This window comes from Mustela nivalis (assembly GCF_964662115.1).
Source record: "Mustela nivalis genome assembly, chromosome: 1".
NCBI classification, from domain to species: Eukaryota; Metazoa; Chordata; class Mammalia; order Carnivora; family Mustelidae; genus Mustela; species Mustela nivalis.
Window position 1 is genome coordinate 212,347,051 of NC_139020.1, and position 21,990 is coordinate 212,369,040.

At 57.0% G+C, this 21,990-nt stretch overlaps 1 protein-coding gene across 1 annotated transcript; it reads right to left on the minus strand.

Moving 5' to 3' along the window:
* Positions 1 to 10,063: 10,063 nt before the first annotated feature.
* LOC309864079 (neurturin-like) lies at positions 10,064 to 15,681 on the minus strand (the record flags this gene model as incomplete). Its single annotated transcript, XM_082729430.1, has 4 exons — positions 10,064 to 10,673; positions 13,226 to 13,269; positions 15,020 to 15,200; positions 15,591 to 15,681. 4 exons carry the CDS (start codon positions 15,679 to 15,681, stop codon positions 10,249 to 10,251), a joined length of 741 nt encoding a protein of 246 aa, XP_082585556.1. The 3' UTR covers positions 10,064 to 10,248.
* Between the last annotated feature and the right edge of the window lie 6,309 nt (positions 15,682 to 21,990).

The window sequence follows — 21,990 nt, forward strand, 5'->3', positions numbered from 1 at the left end:
CAACTTCAGACTTGGGCCAGCCTAGAGCAGCCTCTTGTTTCCTGGTCTCCCTGTCTCTGCTCTGTCTCCAGGAGCCTGTCCTCCATGCGGCGGCCTGAGAGAGTCCCAAGACAGGAGTGGGTGTGGTGACGGCTCTGTTGGAAGCCTCACATGGCTCTCTATCCCTCCCCCAGACCCCCGAGCATTGAGAACCCCATTGCTGACCGTCGGCAGACACGGCTCCATGTGGCCTGGCCTCCGTGCCAGCTCTGACCTCATCCCCTGCTCAGGAAGACGCGGCCTTGCTGAATTCCTCCATCCCTCCTTTCCTTGCAGCCTGTCTCAGGGCCTTTGCACAGGTCATTCTTCTGCCCAGAAAGCTCTTCCCTCCTTTTTATGAAGAGAACTCCTATGGGGCTTTAGCTCACAGCTCACACACCCAGGAAGGCCAGACCAGGTCCTATCCACCTCACTTGGTACCAGTTATAATTTTACATTCACTCTGAGTTCCTTATGTGTGTGTTTGGTTTGGTTTGGTATGTTTGGTTTGCCACTTGCTTCCTGCAGGATCCCGGGGGCCTCGCTCTTAGCCGGTAGTCAAGAAATGTTTGTTGACTCACTCAACACGGGAGTGGGATCTCGTGGACGTGAAGGTGGGCGCTGGAGTTTCTGCCCACCTGCCCCTTTCCACCATCCAAGGAACCCCCGCCCACCCCTGGACAGAACCCACTTTGAGAACCAGTGGTTTTGGTCATCCTTTTCCCTTTACGGATGGGCCGGCTGTATGCCCAACACCACACAAGCCTCAGAGCACTGGTACTGCCCGAGATGGGGTTGGGGTTCCCACGCCCACAACATCACGCAGTTCTAAGAGAATTCAGGGCGAGGCCAACACATCTCCGCAGGGACAGCATCAGGCCCGCCGGGCTAGGGGCTCTCACGCACAAGCCTGCCCCCCACCCCCACTTCAGAAGCCGGCCACAAGCCCAGGCCATCGCCTGCGCTTTTTTCTTTTTAAAGGTTTCACGTATTTATTTGAGAGCGAGAGTGAGAGCACACGAGCAGGAGGAGGGGCAGGCAGAGGGAGAAGCAGGCTCCCCGCTGACGATGCGGGACTCGACTCCAGGACCCTGAGATCATGACCTGAGCCGAAGGCCGACGCTTCACCGACTGAGCCCCCCAGAGGTCCCCGTCACCTGACGCCTAGCTAGAGAGAGGAGGTTCCAAGGTCCCGCTCTTTGGGTTTCACGACTTGCCTGGAGTGGGTCACAGAACCCAGGCAAACACTTACCTTTACCGGATTTTTAAAGGACATAATAAAGGATGCGAATCAAAAGCCAGACGGAGAGAGGCACGAGGCAAAGGATGGGCTTCCTCGCCTTTTCCCGCCGACAACTCTGGCCACCTGCTCACCAGCCCGGAAGCCCCGAGCGCCTGGTCCGTCTGGGGTTCCCGCGCAGGCGTGACTGACTTACACACCGGTCATGGGCGGGTTCAACTTCCCCGCAACCTACCCCCAGCCTTGGGTGGGTCCCAAAGTAACCTTGGTGAACAAGGCACCTGTTTCACGTTTAGGGCTCTGAAAGCTTTCTGGGAACGATGGATGAAGATTGAACACATCCGAGAAATAGATTTGGGGGATTCAAATGATCAAATACGCGCGTACTCCTTATAAATCATTATATCACAGCAGAGACGGGGCACGGGCTCCCACGGTGGCTTTTTGGTGATGGTCTGGCTGCTGGGAGCGGACACCTGGGTCACCTGATGGCAGGTGTGGGGGCTGGACTGAGCCGCGCACCCTCGATCGGGCCATTTCCTTCTCCTCCCTGGCGTGGTCTAATCCATACCCTGAGAAGCCCGTGCCTCCATCTAAACCTGCCGGCCGAATGCCGGCTGCCCCGCATGCCTCCCCTCCCCAGGCAAGGCCTCCGAGGCAAGTTTACCCTCGGCATGCAGTGGATGCCCTCTAGACAATGCCTCGTGACTGCCGTCTTTCTGGGTCTTTCTGGGTCCAGGCGGAGCCCAGGTGGAGTGAGGTGTGAGCCCCCAGGGCCCTGGCCTCCATCAGCAGCCCAGAGCCCTTCAGAATTCTTGACCTTGGACTCTCTCCAGCCCATCCGATGGGAAAAAGACTTGCAATACAGGGAGATTTTGTGTTGGGTTAGGGTTTAGTGTCTGTCTGCCTTTCTTCCTTTCTTCTTTCCTTTCTTTCTTCTTCCTTTCTAAAGATTTTATTTATTTATTTGACAGACAGAGATCACAAGTAGGCAGAGAGGCAGGCAGAGAAGCAGGCTCCCTGCTGAGCAGAGAGCCCGATGCGGGGCTCGATCCCAGGACCCTGAGATCATGACCTGAGCCAAAGACAGAGGCTTTAACCCACTGAGCCACCCAGGTGCCCCTAGTGTCTTTCTTACTTTCTTTCTTTCTTTCGTTCAGATTTTACAGGGATGCCTGAGTGGCTCAGTTGGTTAGGCGGCTGCCTTCGGCTCGGGTCGTGATCCAGTGTCCTGGAATCGACTCCCACATCGGGCTCCCTGCTCAGCGGGGAGCCTGCTTCTCCCTCTGCCTTCGCCTGCCACTCTGCCTGCCTGGGTGCTCTCTCTCTGATAAATAAATAAAATAAAAAAAAATCTTTAAAAAGATTTTACTTATTTACTTGCGAGAGAGAGTGAGTGAGAGAGAGAGAGAAAGGTGGCGAGCATGCCTGGGGTTGGGGGAGGAGAAGAAAAAGCAGACTCCCCGCTGAGCAGGGAGCCCGATGTGGGGCTTGATCCCAGGACCCTAAGATCATGAACTGAGCGGAAGGCAGATGCCCAACACACTGAGCCACCCAGGTGCCCCTTAAATGTCACATCTTATTTTATTTACTTTATTTTTTTAAAGAGAGAGAGCGTGTGCACCCTTGTGAGCAGGGGGAGGGGCAGAGGAAGAGGGAGAAGCAGATTCCACTGAGCAGGACCCTGAGATCGTGACCCGAGCTAAAGGCAGACCCTTAACCCACTGAGCCACCCAGGAGCCCCAGTATCTGTCTTTTTAAAAAATTATTGTTATTCCAATCTTTGCAGCATCCCAACGCAGCAACAATTTTCATTCTGTTTTTAGGGAAAAAAAAAAAATAAATCTTGGGTTCAACTTGGATAGGATCCCCCTGCCCCCTAAATCTGTGCTCTTCAAGGTCACTGCCAAGGATCTCCCAGCCCCTAGGAGGGGCTGCTGTAAACCCAGAGCCCGTACGGAAAAGCACAGACTATATTCACTTTATTACATTTCTATGTATTAACCTTTTGTGCCCGCCACCAAGCCCTGAGGCAAAAGTAGCAAATGGTCAACTCAGCCCCTTCCCACTCCTGCCAGGGGATCTCTCCTGGAAGGTCTATCTGTTGGGTCTCCTTCCAGAAGTGTTGGCGCCAACACGGGATTCTGCATTCCGCTCCTCTCCGTCATTCAAGGCCACCTGCCCGTTGCTGCCCTCCGCCCGGGCAGCTTTGCCCAGCTCCGCCCAGGGGCACAAGCCTGCCAGCCACTGATGACCTTTCTGAGACCTACTGAAATAAATAAAATAAAATAATACAAAATAATAAAATAAAATAATTAAGTAAAAATGTTGCATCATTTCAGAACCTGTAGCAAAATACATATGACGGGCAATTTGCCATTTTACCCATAGTCAAGGGTGCCACTCGGCGGTATTGAGAGCATCTGCGATGGCGTGTGACCATCACTATTTCCAAGATGTCTTCGTCACCCAGCTAGAAGCTCTGTTCCCAGGAGCAGAAACTCCCAGCTCCCTTTCCACCTCCCAGGCTCCTGGTAATCTTTAATCTACTTTCCATCCCTTCAAATTTACCTTTTCTCGATGTTTCTCGGACGTGGAATCCCAGAACGTGTGTCTGGCTTCTCTCGCTGAGCCAGTGCCCTCCAGGTTCACCTTACTGTCGCCTGTGTCAGAGTGTCCTTCCTTCTAATAATGATAATAATATCCCAGCGTGTGGGTGGACAGCATTCTGTCAATGCATTCGTGCCTCAGTGAGGGTCCGGGCTGCTTGCGGATTTTGGTGGTTGGGAATCGTGCTGTTCGGAGTACAGGTGCCCAAGTAATTGAGTCGCTACTTTCAGTTCCTTTCTACAGACATCGGGGAGTCTGCGTACAACGTTAACTCGAGGTCCACTTTTTCTGAGAAGCAGCCAGACTGTTTTCCCCCATATGTGATTTTCACTCTTCTAGCAACTGTATTAAAAGTGGAAAGATGGGGGCGCCAGGGTGGCTCAGTTGGTTAAGCAACTGCATTCGGCTCAGGTCATGATCCTGGAGTCCTGGGATCGAGTCCTGATTCAGGCTCCCTGCTAGGCGGGGAGTCTGCTTCTCCCACTGACCGCTCTCCTCTCATGCTCTCTCTCTCTCTCTCTCAAGTAAATAAATAAAATCTTTGGGAAAAAAAATAGAAAGATACCAGAAAAGTTCATTCTAGTAATATATTTTATTTTACCCAATACACCCAAAACATCGTCTCAATAAGTAACCGGTAGAGAAAGGTCAGTCTGGGATATTTTATATTCTTTGCTGTGAATTCCGTAGGACCCCAGGTCCGCTTTACATGGCACACCCATCTCTGTTTTGATACAAAACTCACAGGCTCCTGGGAAACCCAGATCTCCGCTGAGGATCTGTGCTGATGCAGGGTTTTGTTCATTCTGCGAGCTGCCCAGTATCTTACTGTAGCGAGACACCCCAGTTTAACCAGTCCCACCATGGAAGGCACGTGTAACTTGTCCCAAATGCCCTGCTAGGCACATCTGTGGCATTTGGGCCAATCCCTGTGGCCAGGGGGTACGGGCATTTTAAATTATGATGCTCACCAGTTTTCCTTTCTTAGAAATTCTAGAGCAGCACATGCTTTTGGGGAGGGAGTGCCTGAGTGGCTCAGTTGGTTAAACAACTGCCTTCAGCTCAGGTCATGGCGCTGGGGTCCTGGGATCGAGCCCCACATAGGGCTCCTCCTGCTCTGCGGGAGCCTGCTTCTGCTTCTCCCTCTGCCTGCTTCTCCCCCTGCTTCTGCTCTTTCTCTCTCTCTAAATAATAAAGAAAATCTTTTTTAAAAGAAAAAGAAAACAAAATGTTTTTTTTTTAATTTTTTTTTTTACTTATTTTTTTGAGAGGGAGCAAGTGAGTGCGAGCGGGGACTGGGGCGGGGGGTGGGGTGGAGACCAGGCAGAGGAAGAGGGAGAGAGAGAATCCCAAGCAGACTACACCCAGCAGGAAGCCCAAAATGGGACTTGACCTCATAATGCTGAGATCATGACCTGAGCTGAAATCAAGACATGGATACTGGGGCACCTGGGTGGCTCAGAGGGTTAAGCCTCTGCCTTTGGCTCAGGTCATGGTCTCAGGGTCCTGGGATCGAGCCCTGCACTGGACTCTCTGCTTGGCAGGGACCCTGCTTCCTCCTCTCTCTCTCTCTCTCTCTCTCTCTCTCTGCCTGTTTCTCTGCCTACTTGTGATCCCATTCTCTGTGTCAAATAAATAAATAAAATCTTTAAAAACAAAAAGAGAGATGAATACCTAACTGACTGAGCCTTCCAGGTGCCCTAAGATTTTATTTTTTAAAGTAATCTCTAGGGGCACATGGGAGGCTCCGTCAGGTAAGCCTCTGTCTTCAGCTCAGGTCATGATCCCAGGGGTCTGGGATCGACCCCCCTCAGGCTCCCTGATCAGCTAGCAGTCTCCTGTTCCCTCTCCCTCTGCCCCTCCCTTCACTCATGCTCTCTCTCTCTCAAATAAGTAAACAAAATATTTTTTTAAAAAAATAAAGTAATCTGGGTGCCTGGGAGGCTCAGTAGGTTAAGCCTCTGCCTTCTGCTAAGGTCGTGATCCCAGGGTCCTGGGATGGAGCCCTGCATCGGGCTCTCTGCTCAGCGGGAGGCCTGCTTCCCCCTCCCCCTCTGCCTGCCTCTCTGCCTACTTGTGATCTCTCTCCCTGTCTGTCAAGTAAATAAATAAATTTTTTTAGAAAAGTAATCTCTACACCCAGCATGGGGCTCAAACCCACAATCCTGAAATCAAGCCTCACAGGCTCCGCCTATCAGCACAGCAGGCTTTCGACAGAGCCACACATGTATGTAATACTTTTCTAGTAGCCACATTTTCAAAAATGTAAAAATAATATGGTGGAATTACTTTTATTTTTTTTAAAGATTTTATTTATTTATTTGACAGAGAGAGATCACAGGTAGACAGAGAGGCAGGCAGAGAGAGAGAGGGAAGCAGGCTCTCTGCTGAGCAGAGAGCCCGATGCGGGACTCGATTCCAGAACCCCGAGATCATGACCTGAGCCAAAGGCAGCAGCTTAACCCACTGAGCCACCCAGGCGCCCCTGGTGGAATTATTTTTAAAAAGGCTGTCTTGTGGGACGCCTGGGTGGCTCAGTGGGTTAAGCGGCTGCCTTCAGCTCAGGTCATGATCCCAGCGTCCTGGGATCGAGTCCCACATCAGGCTCCTTGCTTGGCCGGGAGCCTGCTTCTCCCTCTGCCTCTGCCTGCCACTCTGTCTGCCTGTGCTTGCTCTCGCTTCTCTCTCTATGACAAGTAAATAAATAAATAAATAAATAAGGCTGTCTTGTCCTCAACCCAATAGATCCTAACTAGTATGATTTCCATGTATAATCAATATGAAAATTACTGAGATATTTACATTCTCTCTCTGATCCTGTGCCTTGGAAATCCGGTGAGTCTTTTACATTGGGTGCGCCGAGAGTCTGGACACTCGGTTTTCCGAGATCAGACGAGATCGGGCGCGTTCAGGGTGGTATGGCCGTAGACTGGACACTCGGTTTTCATCCGCGATTCTTGATCAGTATTTAAGTCCAGAAGATGGACAGTTGAAGAGGCAGATTTGCACATCTGGGACGTTCCACATATACTTTCAGGTTTCCAATAATTGAATTGACTATCGGAGGTTGCTTTCGGTTTTGTTTGATCTTTCTTTTTATTTATTTATTTTTTATTTGTCAGGGAGAGGGAGAGAGAGAGCACAAGCAGGGAGCAGCAGGCAGAGGGGAAAGCAGGTTCCCCACTGAGGCAGGAACCTAATACAGCATCCCAGTGTCCTGGGATCCCGACCTGAGCGGAAGGCAGATGCTCAACCGACTGAGCCATCCAGGCGTCCCTGATCTTTCTATTTAAGATTTTATTTTTAAGTCAACTCTGAACCCAACATGGGCTCAAACTCACAGCCCCGACATCAAGAGACCTTGAGGCCTCAAACCTTCAGCTCGGCCCTGACGTTCTGCAAAGCCTGCTGGCGGCAGCAGCGGGACGCCCCCACAGACGGCGCCCAGCAGAGCCTCCTGGCTCACGTGGGCTACCTGCCTGGCCATGGAGGGCTCCAGAGGCACCTGCCGGGGACCTCACTCCCGGACGCATGACTGCTGGGGCCTCCCTGAGTGGGGACATAACCTACCGGGCACCTCAGCTCCAGAAGAGCCGCTCCAAGGGACCTTGCCTCCAGGGGCCTCACCTCCAGGGGGGTCTTACCTGCCAGGGACGTCAGCTGTTGGGGACCTCACCTGCTGGGGATCTGAAACCAGTCACCTAGCCTCCCTGGGACTCATTGCAGGGGCCCCTCTGAACGGGGGCCTCACCTGCTGCACCCCTCACCCACTAAGACTCCCCGGGGAGAACAGGCCTTGGGGTCCCGCTCACTGGTGACGGATTATCGTTGCTGTCGCCAACCACCCGTGGGGTACACAGATGGGCAACACTGGCTCCATTCTCCACATGGGACTGCTCCCGGGAAAACCGCTGTCTCCTCCCTCATTTGAGAGCAGCGGCTCGCACCCCGGGCACCTCCACCTGCCCGGTGCACACTCGGCAAAGGCTCAGGAGGCTTGTGCTTGGCCCTGCAGGAGGTGGGCTGAGAGCATCTGGTGGCAAGAGGCCAGGGATGCTGTTCACAGCCCACAGGAAGGCTCAGGAAGGCCCCCCAAACCAAGAGCGGCCTGGGTGCCAATGACAAGAGGTGGTAAAACCCTGAGGGTCAAGCCCCACAGTGGGCGGGAGTGAGGACCAGGCTATCTGGGGACCCATGGGGGGCAGGGGTGGGACAAGAGGAGGAAGGGCAGGGACTGGCCCGTGAAGGACAAGGAGGAGAAAGATTGCGGTGCTGAGCATGTGTAGACCAGAGAGTGTTGTGACCACGGCTGACCATGGCGGAGCGGGGGAGGGGGCTGTGCTTGGAGTAAGGCCACAGGGGAGAGAACCCACTGGGTGTGGCCGAACACCAGAGCCCCCCATGGTCTTGCACATGAGAGGGGACACTGAGGGTGTCCCTCCTCCTGTGCGATTTCGACTGGAAGCATCTGGGCTATGTTTCCACATGTGATCAGATCTCTTAGCCACTCCCTGCACTGAGTGTGTATGTGTGTGTGTTTGTGTGTGTGCGTGTGTGTGCGGACTGCAGACAATCCCAACCCCAGGCAGCAATGGGGGCAGCTGAGTCGCTCTCCAACGCTCTGGGGGGCTGGGCTAGCGCCCCACGGTTGGGATGTTGGAACTGAGCAGAAGACAAGGAGGTACCAGAGACCATGAGAGGGTGCACACACACACGACCCCAACACACACACACACACACACACACACGCACGCACACAGGCAGACAGGCTTCAGGGGCCACAGACCTGGGCTCCAAGGTCAATTTTCTCACTGTGTGCACTGGACTGAGGAACTTCCGCCTCTGTGGCTCAGGGCCATCTGGGATGGGGAAACTGAGGCTTGGCTTCTGACCCAAGCAGTGGACCCCAGCCTCTCTGCGATAGCTGGGCGGAGTCAGCCCAAACAGAGGAGGGGTCCAGCACCCCAAACCTCAGAAGACAGGGGATGGAGGGGAAGGGAGGGTGGGGGTATTCGGTGGGGGGGCGTGTGGAGACCCCAGACAGTCTCAGCCCGGAAACTTCCTACCAAGCAGACCACCCCTCGGCCAAGCCCTGCTCTCAGGACTGCCTGGAAGTCCTGCATGGTAGCTGCCTCTAGTGTCTCCAGCGGCAGCCAGGGACTGAGTAGCAGGGAACAGGGCATATTCCCATTCGGCTGGGTGACCCTTCCAGAGACAGCTTCTGACGGGGCCCTCCAGCTTCAGGAGGGGGCCCGGGCTGGGTCATGGTGTTTAGATGGCGGCCCTCATATCACATGTGTGGGAAAGAGAGGAGAGGGCAGTCTAGGAGAACAGTGAAGGAGCGCAGGGCTCTGCTCCCGGGAGCCTCCCTGGAGTTGGGGTAAGGGAGGAAGAGAGGGGGCCATGTGCTCAGGAAGCTGTCGGGTGCGAGGGGCTTGTGCCCTCCAGAACCCCACTCCAGGTGCAGGACCGGAGGGTCCAAACCCACTGGTCTCCAGGGTGTGGGGTTCCCCAGAGGGCCCTACCTCCAACCCTGGGATGTGCAGACCCCTCCCCAAAGTCTGGGAACCCAATCCTCCACGCTGTCTCGGGCCTGCCAAGCACCGAGGTGACACCGCTTTTTCTGTCCTCTGCGAGGACACATCGTAAATCCCCTCAGGAGCTCGGGCCAGGGCTTTAATAGGCCCAGGACCTAGGTCCTTGGGGACGGGGCTCTGCCCTAGCAGGCGCCACTTTTGGGCTGGACGGGGCTGGCGCCCGCCCCAGACCTATCCCCACAGGGAGATGGGCAGCGCACATATATTTTTAGCTGGTGAAAGGAGATAGTGGCTCCGAGCGGGTAGACGGGGCCTGAGGAGGCCCTCGGGGGGAGGGAGGCTTGGGTCCACCTAGACCTCAGGCTCCTCGTCTGCCATTTGGCTCCCTCCTCCCATTCAGAAGCCCACCTTTGGGGGCGGTAGAAGCGGGACATGTCAGAAGGGACACAGGGACCTAAAGGCAAGTGGGATGGACGGCTCCCGTCGACGTTGTTCCCACGCACACCCCTTTCCTTGGTGTTACCGCAGGGAAAGAACCCTATGTACGATAAGTGGGGGGAACTCGGCCCGTCCCCCTTTGCCCAGTGGATCTGGTGCCCCGCCCCACCCCACGTAGGTTGGTGTCCCTCCGACAGGTGGGCTCCCCAGAACGCGGAATCACACGCAAGCTGCATTTTCCACACTTTATCTCGGTGCAGTAACTGGACAGTCCGGAGGCCTGGAAGGCACCTGCTGCGCACGCGCAGTCCGTCGCCGCGGGCCTGGCCAGGCGGGGCGGGTGGGGGCGCCGCCGCGCGGGCGGAGAGGGGGAGGCCGCCGTCCCGCCGGCCCGGTGAGGTAGGCTCAGACGCAGGCACACTCGCGCGCCGACAGCTCGTGGACCGTGTGGTAGCGGCTGTGCGCGTCCAGGAAGGACACCTCGTCCTCGTAGGCCGTCGGGCGACAGCAGGGCTGCGCGCGCACCCGCTCCCGCCGGACGCGCCTCCGCTGGCGGAGCCGCCGCAGCCCCAGGTCGTACACGCGCGCGGCCGCCTCGCAGGCGCCTGCGCAGTAGCGGAACAGCACCGTCTCGTCCGACGCGTAGCCCAAGCCCAGCTCGCTCACGCGCACTTCGAGCTCGCGCAGCCCGCACGGCCGCGCCCCCGATCGCGCGCGCGCGCGTCTCCGCCGGGCCCCCGCCCGACGGTGCGGACGCGGGGATCTGCCGGCCCAGGGCGTCAGCTGGCGCAGCTCCACCGCGTCCGGGGCGCCCTGCAGCAGCGCTCGATCTGCGGGGAGAGACACAGAGCGGGGTGGGTCGGTGGGGAGCTGGGGGAGAGCTCCGACCGTCGCCCTTCCCCTCGGTAAACAGCCCCTTTCTGGGCCCCGGGGGCCTTCGCACACCCTCCCAAGGCCAAGTCTCAGCTCACCGCCACTTCCCAACATGGCACCTAAACGGTCCCTGTCTGGGGGCCCTGCGGGATGCCTGAGCAGAAGCCCAGGCAGGGCCCCATGGCTCCCAACGGCCTTCTCTGGACCCAGCCCCTGTGTTGGGCACCGGCCCTTCCGCTGGGCTGTTAATGAGTCCCTATCTCACTCTGTGGGGGCCCCACCCAACACCCGCACCCACCCCCCTCCGCTCCGTCGCGTGCTGGCACTCAGTGTCTCCGTGAACAGCACCACATCGGGCTGGGTGGGCTGTTCAGAACGTGCAGACGACAACAGCAGCAGACACCGAGGCCTGGTGTGGGGACCGTGTGGGGAGGCAGCAAGGGGATAGCCCGGCCTCCCCCGTGTTACAGGTGAGACAACTGGCCATCCAATAGGGCAGAGACTGGCCCAAGGCCACAGCACTCGCAGGTGACAGAGAGAGAGAGAGACACGAGCACAGGCTTCTTCCGGCCTCCCTCGTGTGGCCAAGTTTGGCCCAGGTCCAATTCTCTGCGCTCCCACAGTGCCGGGAGGTGCCCGGAGTCACAGATTCCCAGGGCCCTGGAGCCTAAATTTATTTCCCAGGCGGCTGGGCTGCCCCAGTCCTCTGGAGAGCCTGGCAGGCATGCCAATGGCAGGTGGCACTGATAGTGGAAAGGCAGGCGGGTGCTCCCAGCCTCTGAGCAGGTGGCAGGCATGCTTGTGGTTGGGAGAGGAGACCCTGAGTTTATCCCCTGCCTGGCTGCACCCCTGGCTCAGGGAGACCCTAGGGAGAGGGTGTGTCTGTTTTCGCAGGACATCTCAGGAAGAAGACAGACCCTAATTGTGAGCCTTGCTCTGCCAGTTCCAGCCCTATAAAACTTCAGGCAGGTGATGGCCCTGCTCTGTGCCTCAGTTTCCCTGTCTGCTCAAGGAGCTCGGAGTATTCCTATCTGGCGGAGGCTGGGGCACTGGAAAGTGGGGGTCAACTGAGCATGTTTCCAGTTCTTGAAGCCCTGGGCGAGGACTGGGGTGGCCGGCGGCGTCTGCTCTGGGGTTAGGTTGGAGCCTACCTAACTTAGGGTGCCTCCATTTCCACCCTGTAGTGTGCCCGCCCTTCAGGTATACATCCACACAGTTATTGTGGCCGCGGTGGGGGGCGGGTGAAGAGGTTGCGAGATACAGTACAGATGCCCGGTTAAATTTGCATCTCAGATAAACAGTGAGAGCTCTCCTAGCCTATGTGTCCCTGCCTCCCTCCAGCAGGCCTGGCCACCTGCACAGGGTCTGAACACACCGAGATGAGACGAGCAACAGCCCCCCCCCCACCCGAGCCCCACCCGAGCCCCACCCCGAGCTCCCACCGCCCCAAGCCTGCAATTCCACCACCGGCGCATTGGGCTCAGGGGACTGGGCGGGGGAGTGGTGTAGGCGGCCACTCTCTTCTCTTAGGAGGACTGTGCCCAGGAACAGGCTGCCAGGTGGGCAACCGCCGCCCAGGGTCAAGAACCTTCCCGGTAGGTGCCCAGATCCCACCGTCGGTGTCGCAGCCTCAGACTCCAAACACTAGGTTTTGGGGGCCCCACCTTGGTCTCTGGAACTCAGGGTCTTGGGAAGGACTTTGCTGCCCGCGGGAATAAGCGAAGGGCGGAAGTGGAGCCCGTGCCTCAGGCCGCCCTTGTCCATTGTAAGGACAAGAAAGGAGGATTGTGTGGGCCGGCAGGGCGGGCGCGGACTTGCCCACGAACCGCACGCGGTGCAAGACCGCGGGCGCCATGCACGCGCCGCGACCGCGCCCACACCTCAGCCGCCGGCGTGGCGCCCGCGTGGACACGCGCGCACTCACAGGAGGTCGGGACCCAGGCCCTTCTACCCCAACTCCGTCAGGTGGGCGGGGCAGGGGGCGGGCCCCAGGGAGGAGCGGGGATCACGGGCGCCAAGGCCACGCCCCTCGAAGGGGGCGGTTCTGTATCGCCACCCCAAGGCATTTCCCCTGCCCATTTCTCCCAACCTGTGTCTCTCTGTGTCTGAGCATCTCTGTTTCTCCCCCCATTTCTACGTCTCTCGGGGTTTCCCACTCCCCTTGGTCCTTGTCCGCTGGGCAGTTCCTTGGGGTCTCGGGTCCGGCCTTCCGGTACCTGCATCCCGTGCAGCGCATGGGAGCTCCCCCATCGCAGAGGTTGGATGCCCCGGTCTAATCTCCATCCGGACCTCTGGCCCCTCAAGACCAGAACCTAATTCCTTGTGACAGCTGAGCCCAGAGACCCCCAGCTCCCAGCAACCCCTCCACCACTACCCCTGCCAGGATCTTGGGGCAATTTGCACCCTCCCCACCCCATCTAAATTAAGCCTCTTTGGCCCCTAAATAGAGTTCCACCACTATGGCCACCTCCCTATCAGGGCAGCTGACCTAAGTCGGGGACCCCCTTACACTGGGCCAGGCGGGCGATCCGGGCCCCTGATTTCCAGCCACTTCTGCTTAATGATCAGTAATAACATAGACACGACTCATCAAGGAACCACTGAACCAGCTTGTGAAAAATACTGCCCAGGAAAGCGGTGGGCACTGTGCCAGGAGTAGCAGGGCAACCGCCCCCATCCGGGGCTGCCACAGTGCTTTCCTGAGCATTGACGAAAGCTGAGGCTTGAACAACCAAGGTAGGAGTCCGCCAGGCACAAGAGAATGGCATCTCAGGCAGGCGGGAAGAACCAGTGCAAAGGTCCTGAGGCTGAACCAAAGTTGGCCAGTGCAGCCAGGAGGCTGGAGCCCAGGGAGCCTGGAGGGGAGACTGGAAGGAGGTGAGGGTGCTCCCAGCAGGGGGCACTGTGGGACTGGGGGGTGTGGAGAACAGAATGTGCTCTACTGTGTTCCTGACATTGGGGTCCTCCAGGGTACCTCCCTCCCCTCTCCGAGCCTGAGTTTCCCCTCCAGACAGATGAAACTAGTGCCCAGGAACAGGTGTCCATGGACCTAAGCTGCACTCGACCCACCCACCCGCAGGCCTTTGCACAAGCCCCTCCTCCCACCCAGCACAGTCTCTTCTCCTCCTCCCCACTCCCAACCCCCTCTGAGTCTCAGCTTGGACAGCGACTCCCCCAGGAAGCCCTCTCTGGCTGCTCTCACCCGCGCCCTTCCCCCCACCCCCTGCCCCGGGTCTGAGCAGGTGTGCACCCCCAGTGGCTCCAGCCTTCCCGCCGTGATTCACGGATGACTCAGTGCTGGGCCCGTCCAGCCCCGGCGCCCTGAGTGCACACAGTAGGTGTTTCCTGAGGCCTGCGCATTCCCGCCCACCCGGGCCAGAGCTTCTCCCCGCCGCTGGGCGGCCCCCAACCCGGGTTTACATTCCCAGGCCTGGCAGCCTGGTGGCGGCCCGCGCGGGGCCTGGCGGCCCGCCCGGTGTAAACATTTACACGGAGCGCTGAAAGCCGCGCTGGAGGCCGGTCAGCGCCTGGGCTGGGCTGTGGGGTGCCGGGCGCCCCCACGCGCGCACCTCCGGCGGCTCAGGCTGCTGGCCCCTGCGCGGAGCCGGCATTTGCGTGCGATTTGCATTTCAGTCTGGCCTGGACCCCGCAAGGGCAGGCTGGGCTCAGTGGGTCTGGAACCGCCTCTCCATGCCTCCTCCCAACCCGGCACCTCCGCCCCACGGAATCGCTGGCGCGGGACCTACAGCCGCTAGACAGTAGCAGGGCACATGTATTAAGCACCTGCTGTGTACCAGAGCTGGTGCTGAGCTCACCTAGGAGGCATGGTGAGCTCCATTTACAGCTGGGGAAAGGTGGCACACAGCAGGTAGGGCTTAGGCAAGGGCACAGCTAGAAAAGCATCTGGGATTGGAATCTGCCTTCTTGGGTGGGACACACACGTGGGGGCTTTGCGGGGCTGGGCTTGGTCCTGGATGCCCGATGCCTGTGGAGTCCCCCTGAGAACTAGGCTGCCCCATAGGAGGTGTGTGGGAGGAACACTGGTGGCCCCTGTAGCTGGAACAGAGTGAGGGGGGTAGAGGGGGGAGGAGGAGAGGCTGGGGAGGGGCCCAGGGCAGGTCTGGCAGGGCCTTGGTGGCCACGGGGGGCACATCTCATTGTCAGGCTGGTGCAGCAAGCAGACGGCATCCTGGAAGTTGTCAGGTGCCCCAACCCGCCCCTTGGCCTGAAGGAGCATCTGCTTTATGCTTTGGGGCCATAAAGCCCTCTCTGCACGCCCAGCACCCCGCGTGCTCTCACGCACGTCCTGCCGTGGTGTGCCTCCGTTTCCCTGCTAGGCTGGCACGAGAGCCCCACCCGGTGCTGTGTTTCTGCGGAGGCCTTCCTGGGGGGGGGGGGGTTGCTGAGAGGCTGGATGGGCCCGGAGACAGCCTGGCCCCCAGAGCCCCCGGTGTCCTTGGAGCCGCGGACCCCCCGGAGCTCGGCTGGGGGGCAGGAAAGCAGAGGGCCAAGGGCGGAGGGGACCCGGTGGGTGCGGCTGATATCAGCGTCTGTTAACAATGGGCCTTTCAGGAAGGGGGTCACCCAACTGGTTTGTGTCTGGCGTGGCCCTGACACATGGAGGTGCTGCGCGTGTGGCCGAGGGCTCGGGGAGGGGGCCCGCTGTGCACCATCCGTGTGTCTGGGTCCCTGAGGCTCCTGGTCCCGGGTAGGTGGGCTGACAGCACACGTGGGGGCTCACAATCACTCACGCTCGGCCTTCTTGTCCTCGGTCACACACCTGGGTGCTCTCACTCCCGTGCACTACCAGACGCTCCTGCACGCAGACCCTGGGACACGCTGTCGCTTGCACCCTCCGACACCGGCCCACTTACACTCCCTGCGCTCGTGCTCACCAACTCTTTCCAGCAGGGTGGGGCTCACACATGCAGGTGTTTTCACGTGCACATGGGCATTTTCACTCATGTTGGAAACACATGGCCGTGCCCTCGCACTCACATGGCCGGTGTCTCACATGTCCATCCGAACGGGAGCACACTCACGCCCGAGGGCATTGTCACACACACTCCCAACATTATCTCATTCATGTAACGAAACGTCATTCACCAGACACACGGGGACACATCACACCCACATACCTCCCCCGTAGCACACACACGCACCGATGTCTTGCATTCACCTACAGGAACACTGACCCCTGGGCATTTTATCTTCACACTCACTTTATGACCCTCGAAATGAGGAGGTTCACCCATTGCTGTATTTCACACACTCACGCTCTCAGATGTGGGCATTTTTCCTTAACATTGTTCTACACTTGAATAAGTGGATTTTTTTAAAAAAATTCCAAGGTCATGAGCCTACTGCATTATATTAATTTCAGGTATACAATATGGTGATTCAATAATTCTGTTTCCGCATTTCTCACCAGGCATCGGGGGTCCCATCTCCTATCTCCCTCCCCCCACCCACCTTCCCTTTGGTAAACACGTGTGTTCTCTATAGTTAAAAGTCTGTTTCTTTGTTTGTCTCTTTTTTTACTTGTTTTGTGTCCTAAATTCCACCTGTGAGTGAAATCATAGGCTATCTGTCTCTCTTTGCCTGACTGATTTCACTTAGCCTAATACCCTCTAGATCTACCCGCCTTGTAGGGAATGACCTGATTTCATTCTTTTTTATGGCTGAATAATAGTCCACATCTTCTTTACCCATTAATCAATCAATAGACTCTTGGGCTGCTTCCATCATTTGGCCATTGCAAATAATACTGCAATAAACATACTGGTACACATATCTTTCTGAATCAGTGTTTCAGGATTCTTTGGGGAAATATCAAAGAATCATACGGTACTTCCATTTTTAATTTTTTGAGGCACCTCCATAATGTTTTCCGAGCTGCTGCACCAGCCTGTATTCCCACCCACAGCGCAGGAGGGCTCCCCTTTCTCCGCATCCTCGCCAACACTTGTTTCTTGTGTTGTTGATTTTAGCCGTTCTGACAGGTGTCAGGTGATATCTCGTTGTGGTTTTCATTGGCATTTCCATGAAGATGAGGGACGCCGAGCATCCTTCCATGTGTCTATTGGACATCTGGATTTCTTCTTTGAAGAAATGTTTGTTCATGCCTTCTGTCCATCCTCAAATGGGTTGGTCTTTGTTTGTTTGCATTTTTTGGTGTTGTTTTGTGCTTGTTCCTTATATATTTTGGATAAGAACCTCTAATCAGCTGTGTCACTAGCAAATATCTTCTCCCACTCGGTAGTTCGTCTTCTTGTTATGTTGGTCATTTCCTTTGTGGTCCAGAAGCTTTTTATTTTGAGGTAGTCCCAATAGTTTATTTTTACTTTTATTTCCCTTGCCTCGGGAGACCTATCTAGAAATACGTTGCTATGGCTGATGTCAGAGACGTTAGTGCTTGTCTTTTCTTCTAGGATTTTTATAGTTTCAGGTCTCACATTTAGGTCTTTCATCCATTTTGAGTTTATTTTGGGGCATACTGTAAGAAAGTGGTCCAGTTTCATTCTTTTGCATGTAGCTGTTTAGTTTCCCCCAACACCAAACGCAGAAGAGACTCCCTTTCTCCCCATCACGGATTCTGGCCTCCTTTGTGGATTATTAACTGACCATAAAATCGTGGTGTATTTCTGGACTTGAATAAGTGGCTTTATTCACTCTTCACAGCTGCCTAGTATTTTATTTTAGCGAGAGACCCTACTTTGACTAGTCCCACATTGACGGATGTATATCTTGTACAGAACAGCCTGGTAGGCACATCAGTGATACTCGGACCAATGCATCTAGAGAGGGTGGGTACATTTTAAATTAAGATTCCCACCAGTTTTCCTTTCTTAGAAATTCTAGAGTAGCATAACATTTTGATAGAAATGTAAGGGTCACACAAATGCTTAATTTTTTTCAGTAGCCACATTTTCAGAAATGCAAAAAAAGGTGAAATCATTTTTAGTAAGGCTGTCTTCAACCCAATAGGTTCTAACTAGTATTATCTCCGTGAGTAATTGATATAAAGATGATTGAGTTATTGACATTGTGTCTTTGTACACCCTGGAAATCTGGTGAGTCTTTTGCACTGGGTGCGCCTCGAGTCTGGATGCCCGGGTTTCATCTGTGATCCTTGATCTGTATTTAGACTTCATAAGGTAGACAGTCGAAGAGGCAGATTTGCACATCTGGGACGTTCCATATATACATCGAAGGTTTCCAATCATTGAATTGACTGAGGTTGCTTTTGGTTTTGTTTGATCTTTCTTTTTATTTAAAGGCTTTATTTTTAAGTCATCTCTGCACCGAACGTGGGCCTCGAACTCACGACCCCAACATCAAGAGACGCCCGCTCGACCGACTGAGCCACCAGGCGCCCTATTTTCTATTTTGAAGTTGGTTTTGATTCACAGAAGTGAGTATTCGTTTTTTAAATTTAAATTAGCATTAAAAACCCCGTTTCTCAGACCCAACAGCCACACTGCAAGGGCTCCGTGGCCTCATGGGGCCAGTGGCCACTGAATTGCGATGGTGTAGGGACAGAGTCTTTCCCTGACTGCAGAAAAGACAGTGTCTGCTCTACGGGGAGCTCCACCTGCAAAGCAGGAGAAGAGTTCGGGGTTAGGTCAAGAACAGAGACTTTATGTTCTGGACCATAATGGCTTGAGGGGGGTGTACTTGAGCAAGAGACATGTATGTATACCTGAACCTCAGTATTCTTATCTCTAAAGTGGGTGATCAGGGTGGCAGAGAGTAGAGTGGGCAGAGATTTCTAGATTTCTGCTCCAGGATTTGGGGTCTGGGGTCTGGGAGGACCATGCAACTGTCTGCGGGGAAAGGTAGGATCCGGGAATGGAGGGACATGGGCCAGCCCACGAGACACCGAGGACCACCCAGCACAAGACCAGAGGGGCTGCTCTTCGAACACTAAGGGATGGACACTGAGTAAATGTGTCCAGCTCATACTGGCATCTCCAGGCGCTTCCTGTGCTCCCCCCACAAACTGGCCAGGCTGTCCTTCTCCTCCGCACCTCTGCACTGGCTATTGCTTTGACGGGAACGCCCTGTCTCCCAGGCTGTATGGTCCCGATGAGCTCTGGCATCGCCTTCCAGACCCAAGCCCGTGGTACCCCTCCCAGATGGAGCCCGGGGTTCAAGACTCAACTCCAGGGCGTTGAGGAAGTCTGAGAAAGCCTGAGGGGGAGGGGCGGGGTCAAGGCAGAACCCGAGAGCCCTTGGGACCCACTCCAGCTCCCTGGGGCCCCTCCCCAAATACAAAGGCTGCGCTGCCTAGTGGCTGGTGAGCCTGGCTCTGGGGCTGGGATTCCCGCTCGGCCCTGTCTCCCGCTGAGTCACGTGAGCTCCTCTGTCTGCTGCCACAAACAAAGGCGCCGACCCCAGGACTCACGAGTGTCATTTTGGAAAGCCCCCTGTGGCCGCAGGCATGGGCTGTCACATTTCTCACCAGTGATGTTGTCTCCACTCCCCGCCCCTGTCTCCCCACTCTCTCCACATGTTTTACCTAGCTTTCGAGAAACCCCTGCATCCTGCCTGCATCACAGAGAAGCCGTGCAGGAATGTCCTGGAGGCCCGGCCCAGCAGAAGGGACCACAAGCGGTTCCTGTCTCCTGACGCTTTCATCCATCCCAGAGCTCCAAGGAACTGGCTCAGTTTCCGCTGGCGCCGGACAAGGACCATATGCACCGCCTCAGCTACCTCGGCGGGCTGGAGACCCTGTGGCCTGCATCCCGCAGCTCGGCCCTGACGTTCTGCAAAGCCTGCTGGCGGCAGCAGCGGGACGCCTCCACAGACGGCGCCCAGCAGAGCCTCCTGGCTCACGTGGGCTGGTCAGCCTGGGATGTGGACTGCTCCAGAAGCACCTGCCGGGGACCTCACTGCTGGGCGCATGACTGCTAGGGCCTCCCTGAGCGGGGACATCACCTACCGGGCACCTCAGCTCCAGAAGAGCCGCTCCAAGGGACCTTGCCTCCAGGGGCCTCACCTCCAGGGGGGTCTTACCTGCCAGGGACGTCAGCTGTTGGGGACCTCGCCTGCTGGGGATCTGAAACCAGTCACCTAGCTAGCCTCCCTGGGACTCATTGCGAGGAGCCCCTCTGAACGGGGGCCTCACCTGCTGCACCCCTCACCCACTAAGACTCCCCGGGGAGAATAGGCCTTGGGGTCCCGCTCACTGGTGACGGGTTATCGTTGCTGTCGCCAGCCACCCGCGGGGTACACAGATGGGGAACACTGGCTCCGTTCTCCACATGGGACTGCTCCCGGGAAAACCGCTGTCTCCTCCCTCATTTGAAAGCAGCGGCTCGCACACTGGGTGCCTCCGCCAGGCAAGGCCCAGGAGGCTTGTGCTTGGCACAGCAGGAGGTAGGCTGAGAGCATCCAGTGGGAAGAGGCCAGGGATGCTGTTCACAGCCCACAGGCCCAGGAAGGCCCCCAAAACCAAGAGCGGCCTGGGTGCCAATGCCAAGAGGTGGTAAAACCCTGAGGACAAGCCCCACAGTGGGCGGGAGTAGGGACCAGGCTATCTGGGGACCCATGGAGGGCAGGGGTGAGACAAGAGTGGAGGAAGGGCAGGGACTGGCCCGTGAAGGACGGGGAGGGGAAAGAGAGTGTGTGTGACCAGGGCTGACCATGGCGGGGACGAGGGGGCTGTGCTTGGAGTGAGGCCACAGGGGAGAGATCCCACTGGGTGTGGCCGAATACCAGACCCCCCTATGGTCTTGCACATGAGAGGGGACACTGAGGGTGTCCCTCCTCCTGTGCGATTTTGACTGTGGAAGCATCTGGGCCATGTGTCCACATGTGATCAGATCTCCTAAGCCACTCTCTGCGCTGAGTGAGTGTGCGTGTGTGCGGACTGCAGACAATCCCAACCCCAGGCAGCAATGGGGGCAGCTGAGTCGCTCTCCAATGCTCTGGGGGGCTGGGCCAGCGCCCCACGGTTGGGATGTTGGAACTGAGCAGAAGACAAGGAGGTACCAGAGACCATGAGAGGGTGCACACACACACGACCCCAACACACACACACACGCACACACAGAGGCAGACAGGCTTCAGGGGCCACAGACCTGGGCTCCAAGGTCAGTTTTCCCACTGTGTGCACTGGACTGAGGAACTTCCGCCTCTGTGGCTCAGGGCCATCTGGGATGGGGAAACTGAGGCTTGGCTTCTGACCCAAGCAGTGGACCCCAGCCTCTCTGCGACAGCTGGGCGGAGTCAGCCCAAACAGAGGAGGGGTCCAGCACCCCAAACCTCAGAAGACAGGGGATGGAGGGGAAGGGAGGGTGGGGGTATTCGGTGGGGGCGCGTGTGGAGACCCCAGACAGTCTCAGCCCGGAAACTTCCTACCAAGCAGACCACCCCTCGGCCAAGCCCTGCTCTCAGGACTGCCTGGAAGTCCTGCATGGTAGCTGCCTCTAGTGTCTCCAGCGGCAGCCAGGGACTGAGTAGCAGGGAACAGGGCATATTCCCATTCGGCTGGGTGACCCTTCCCGAGACAGCTTCTGACGGGGCCCTCCAGCTTCAGGAGGGGGCCCGGGCTGGGTCATGGTGTTTAGATGGCGGCCCTCATATCACATGTGTGGGAAAGAGAGGAGAGGGCAGTCTAGGAGAACAGTGATGGAGCGCAGGGCTCTGCTCCCGGGAGCCTCCCTGGAGATGGGGTGAGGGAGGAAGAGAGGGGGCCATGTGCTCAGGAAGCTGTCGGGTGCGAGGGGCTTGTGCCCTCCGGAACCCCACTCCAGGTGCAGGACCGGAGGGTCCAAACCCACTGGTCTCCAGGGTGTGGGGTTCCCCAGAGGGCCCTACATCCAACCCTGGGATGTGCAGACCCCTCCCCAAAGTCTGGGAACCCAATCCTCCACGCTGTCTCGGGCCTGCCAAGCACCGAGGTGACACGGCTTTTTCTGTCCTCTGCGAGGACACATCGTAAATCCCCTCAGGAGCTCGGGCCAGGGCTTTAATAGGCCCAGGACCTAGGTCCTTGGGGACGGGGCTCTGCCCTAGCAGGCGCCACTTTTGGGCTGGACGGGGCTGGCGCCCGCCCCAGACCTATCCCCACAGGGAGATGGGCAGCGCACATATATTTTTAGCTGGTGAAAGGAGATAGTGGCTCCGAGCGGGTAGACGGGGCCTGAGGAGGCCCTCGGGGGGAGGGAGGCTTGGGTCCACCTAGACCTCAGGCTCCTCGTCTGCCATTTGGCTCCCTCCTCCCATTCAGAAGCCCACCTTTGGGGGCGGTAGAAGCAGGACATGTCA